This window comes from Eucalyptus grandis, chromosome 1 (genome assembly GCF_016545825.1).
Source record: "Eucalyptus grandis isolate ANBG69807.140 chromosome 1, ASM1654582v1, whole genome shotgun sequence".
NCBI lineage: Eukaryota > Viridiplantae > Streptophyta > Magnoliopsida > Myrtales > Myrtaceae > Eucalyptus > Eucalyptus grandis.
In genome coordinates this window covers 37,453,824-37,457,742 of record NC_052612.1, presented here as the reverse complement: position 1 = coordinate 37,457,742, position 3,919 = coordinate 37,453,824, and the positions used below count along the sequence as shown (strand labels likewise).

At 39.0% G+C, this 3,919-nt stretch overlaps 1 protein-coding gene across 2 annotated transcripts; it reads left to right on the top strand.

Annotated features, from left to right (window-relative positions):
* The first annotated feature begins 225 nt into the window (after window positions 1-225).
* LOC104456977 (probable O-methyltransferase 3) lies at window positions 226-3,612 on the top strand. Of its 2 annotated transcripts, XM_039303169.1 has the most exons (3): window positions 226-1,227; window positions 3,095-3,418; window positions 3,530-3,605. In XM_039303169.1, exons 1-2 carry the CDS (start codon window positions 892-894, stop codon window positions 3,398-3,400), a joined length of 642 nt encoding a protein of 213 aa, XP_039159103.1. In that variant the 5' UTR covers window positions 226-891; the 3' UTR covers window positions 3,401-3,418; window positions 3,530-3,605. The 2 variants fall into 2 exon arrangements, with proteins under 2 accessions (XP_039159103.1, XP_010070184.2); XM_010071882.3 differs by having other exon boundaries at window positions 231-1,227; window positions 3,095-3,612.
* The last annotated feature ends 307 nt before the right edge of the window (window positions 3,613-3,919 follow it).

The following is a 3,919-nucleotide window of genomic DNA, read 5'->3' as shown; positions in this document are numbered from 1 at the left end:
TCATTAGGCCTATCATATGTGGCGTTCATGGAAGAAATCAACGAGCTGTCGTGAGATCAAGAAAAGTGGACATAATAGCCACTTGGTATTATACCGGCATAGGTCTTGGATCTCAAATCTCTTGTATAGTAAAGGAAGTTACGCCCACATTAATTATTAAAAATTCTTAAATTGACATGAAATTTGGTCGTTATCTTAAGTGAGGACGACATTCGCTTAAAAAACCTCTCCCGACTCATCAACGTCGCAATTTCAATTCATCTTATGGACATTTTGACATCACGTTTTTGTTATGTCTGTCGTGTTACATTTAATTTATGCACAGTAAGCAAGGAGTAAGTAAATTTTATGCCCATAAAACCCTTTCCCCACTCAACTCACCAAAACCCTAAACCAAATCCAAACTCGTTGGTCATTCCACCTTAACAATGGAATCGGTTGATAATGAAGTGATGAGCGAGAGCGCGATCGTCCAAGCCTATGCTCACGTATGGACCCATGCTTTCAACTCCATCTCTTCCATGTCCCTCAAATGCGCCATCGAACTTGGCATCCCCGACGCCCTCCACCACCACGGCCATCCCATGACCCTTCCTGAGCTTGCCGCTGCCCTGTCGGTCCCCACCTCCAAGGTGACCTTCCTGCGCCGGCTCATGGCGGTCCTTGCCCAAACAGGCTTCATCTCTCAAGGAAAGTCTGCTGCTGAAAATGACCATGAGCAACTAGGGTTGACGTACTCTCTCACTTCTATTTCACGTGTGATCCTGAAGGGCGAGCCCGGTGGCTTGTCGCCTATGGTGTCGTTCATCCTTGACCCCATCATACAAGATCCATTGCACTGCCTGGGGAAGTGGCTCAAGAGCGAGCCCAAGCCCTTGCACGCCCTTCGTCATGAAGCACGGGAAGAGCCTGTGGGAGTACACGGCCCACGATGAGGGGCTGAACCGGTCCTTGAACGACGCCATGGCAAGCGACGGGCCAATGATCGCAAGGCTGATGATGGAGAAGCGTGGACGGCAGCTGTTCCAAGGGTTGAGGACGGTGGTCGACGTCGGAGGAGGGAGTGGAGGGTTGGCGAGGGAGGCGGCAGAGGCGTTTCCGCAAGTGGAGTGGATGGTGCTCGATCTGCCGCACGTGGTGGCCGGCTTGGAGGGGACGAGGAACTTGAAGTTTGTGGGCGGTGACATGTTTAACGCTGTTCCTTCAGCGGATGCTGTTTTGCTCAAGGTACGTACGAAAAAGATTTTAATTTTTTTCTTCCTTAGTCACATTGCAAGTGCATGAAGCTTCCCATTCTTTTTGTTCTGGTATCTAAACTTTTTATTTGTTTAATCAAATACCTAACTCTTTTAACATGACTTAATACGAGGTCTTCGCTAAATACACGGAAGGAAAATGCCTGCATTAAATATTTAAGTTGGTCACTATATTGAAAAAGAAAAAAATTCAGCTACTCGATCGAGAAATAGGAAAATTATCAAAAAAGTCCTAAACTTTTTATAGTTGTGACAATTCAGTCATAAACTTTTTTTTTTTTGTCAATTGAGTCATAAATCTTTTATAATTGTGCCGGTTCGGTCCTTTCAGCCAAAATTGGTTGGCCACTGCTAACGTGGCCGTCAAATTTTTAATAATATATTATTTTTTTCAAATTATTTTTATTGAATTTTAATCTTTTTTATCCCCCCTCTCTCTCTCTCTCTCTCTCTCTCTCTCTCTCTCTCTCTCTCTCTCTCTCTCTCTCTCTCTCTCTCTTCTCCTTCTTCCTTTGGCCCTAGGCTCACCTTGTCGTCGCTGGGCGAGGTGTAGCTCGCCTTGCCAGCCTAAGTGAGCCAGTCGCGAGCCAAAGAAGAAAGAGGGGGAGGTAGGTAGTGTGTCTTGCGCGCGTGTGCGTGCCAACACCGGGCCGACGGCCATATCGGTGCCAACCGGCCAATTTTGGCTAGAATGATTAAATTGGCACAATTATAAAAGGTTTATGACTCAAGTGGCCAAAAAAGTAAGTTTATGATTAAAGAAATGCAAAAGAAATTTTAATTTACTTTTGACCTAATGGGAAAGTACTTTTTGACAATCAATTTTACATTAATAGATTACTAGATGGTGATACTTAATGAGGATAGATAAAAAGGCAACAAATCAAATCAAATAGGAATAATGCATTGGAAGTCCTAAAATTTATTATGAAAATGCAATTAAGTCCTAAAACTTTCAAAAAGTGTAATTAAGTCTTAAAACTTGTTACAAAGTACAATTAAGTTATGAAACTTTCAAAAAGTGCAATCAATTCATAAAACTTGTCAAAGTGGTTCGATTTAAGTCCTTCAATTGATTGCACTTTTTAAAAGTTTTAGGACTTAATTGAATTTTTGTGATAAGTTTTAAAACTTAATTGCACTTTTTGAAAGTTTTAGGACTCAATAGCATTTTCATGATAAGTTTTAGGACTTATAATGCACTTATCACAATCAAATATAAACTACGAATGTTGCTTAATCATATAACAAACCTTTTCATTAATTAACTTAATTGATTCCATTAAATTGAGAGGGTTCATATGCTACTGTGGGTCTCAATTTATGATCACGTGCCTCTTTCTTTCTTCGTTTTTAGTTGTCAAGCAATGGTACTAAGTGCTATCTTGGCTTTCTAGTTTTTTTTTTTTTTGTTTTACTTTCCACCTTTGAGGTTGTCGTGTGAAGTACAAGCTTGGGAGAGTCGGCTAGAGAGGTTTTCTTTCTTTTTTACGTTTGAAACATGATTTTGTTTCATACAATCTTTAATTGAAAAATTACACATATAAGCCATTAATTTCATTTTCATCATGCCAAATTATTCCTATGATTTTTGGAAGTTAGAATAATATTTTAAGTTTGGTGGCAAAATCCACAAGCAAATCTTCTTCTTAAAATATATGTAACATTATCATATCAAGATTCACGAATCTCAAATCAAATTCCATCAAATGTGCATGCGCTCTTCCAATCTTCAACAGAATGCTCTAGGCTCATTGGCAAATCCTCTTTCTCTCATTAGCGGGAGCGCCGATTGATACATATATTCTAAGAGTTGCATATCTACATCTATCTATCAGTGGATATTACATGACTGGAGCGACGAAGAGAGCGTGAAGATACTGAAGCGGTGTAAAGAAGCGGTTTTGAGCAATGATAAGAAGGGAAAGGTGATGATAATAGATATAGTGATCGGTGATGAGTCCGAGGAAGACGAAGCATCGATGGGGATTAAGCTTTGCTTTGACATCATGATGACGACGCTTTTCCTAGGCAAAGAGAGGAACGAGAAAGAATGGGCTAACCTCTTTCAGGAGGCTGGTTTCACTGAATACAGAATCACTCCTTTGGAGGGTTTTAGATCTCTCATTGAGGTTTATCCTTGATGATTGAGATTAATCAAAGTAATATGTGCCCTTGACATCAAGGGTGGTCTGTTTAATGTGGTTGCAATTTCTCCTCTTCTTATTTTCCTTCTTTTAGGGTGATCTAATAGATGTGTCTTTAATTTGCAGGTCTATCATAAAAGGAATTGTGCCTGAATTTGTGTGTATTAGTACATTTCTAAATAAGAAGATTTATTCACATATATCTTTTTAATAAGATGTAAATATTTTTACTAGACAAGGGTCGTTGATCTTTCTAAGTGATGTGATTATAGTATTACATTGAATCATACATAGTGCATATAGCTTTTTGTTCATAGAAGCCATTCTATTTTGGTTAAAATGGACAGTTCTAAATTTATGTATATGCCGATGGTTCTTTATGGTACCTCGATCTTGTTTCTTTACTTCATATCTAATTTAAATAAAACCTACCAACCAAAAAAAAAAAAAAAAAAAAAAAAACTTAAATAAAACATGCCTAATGATAAATTAAAGAAAAACACATCTTTCATGGGT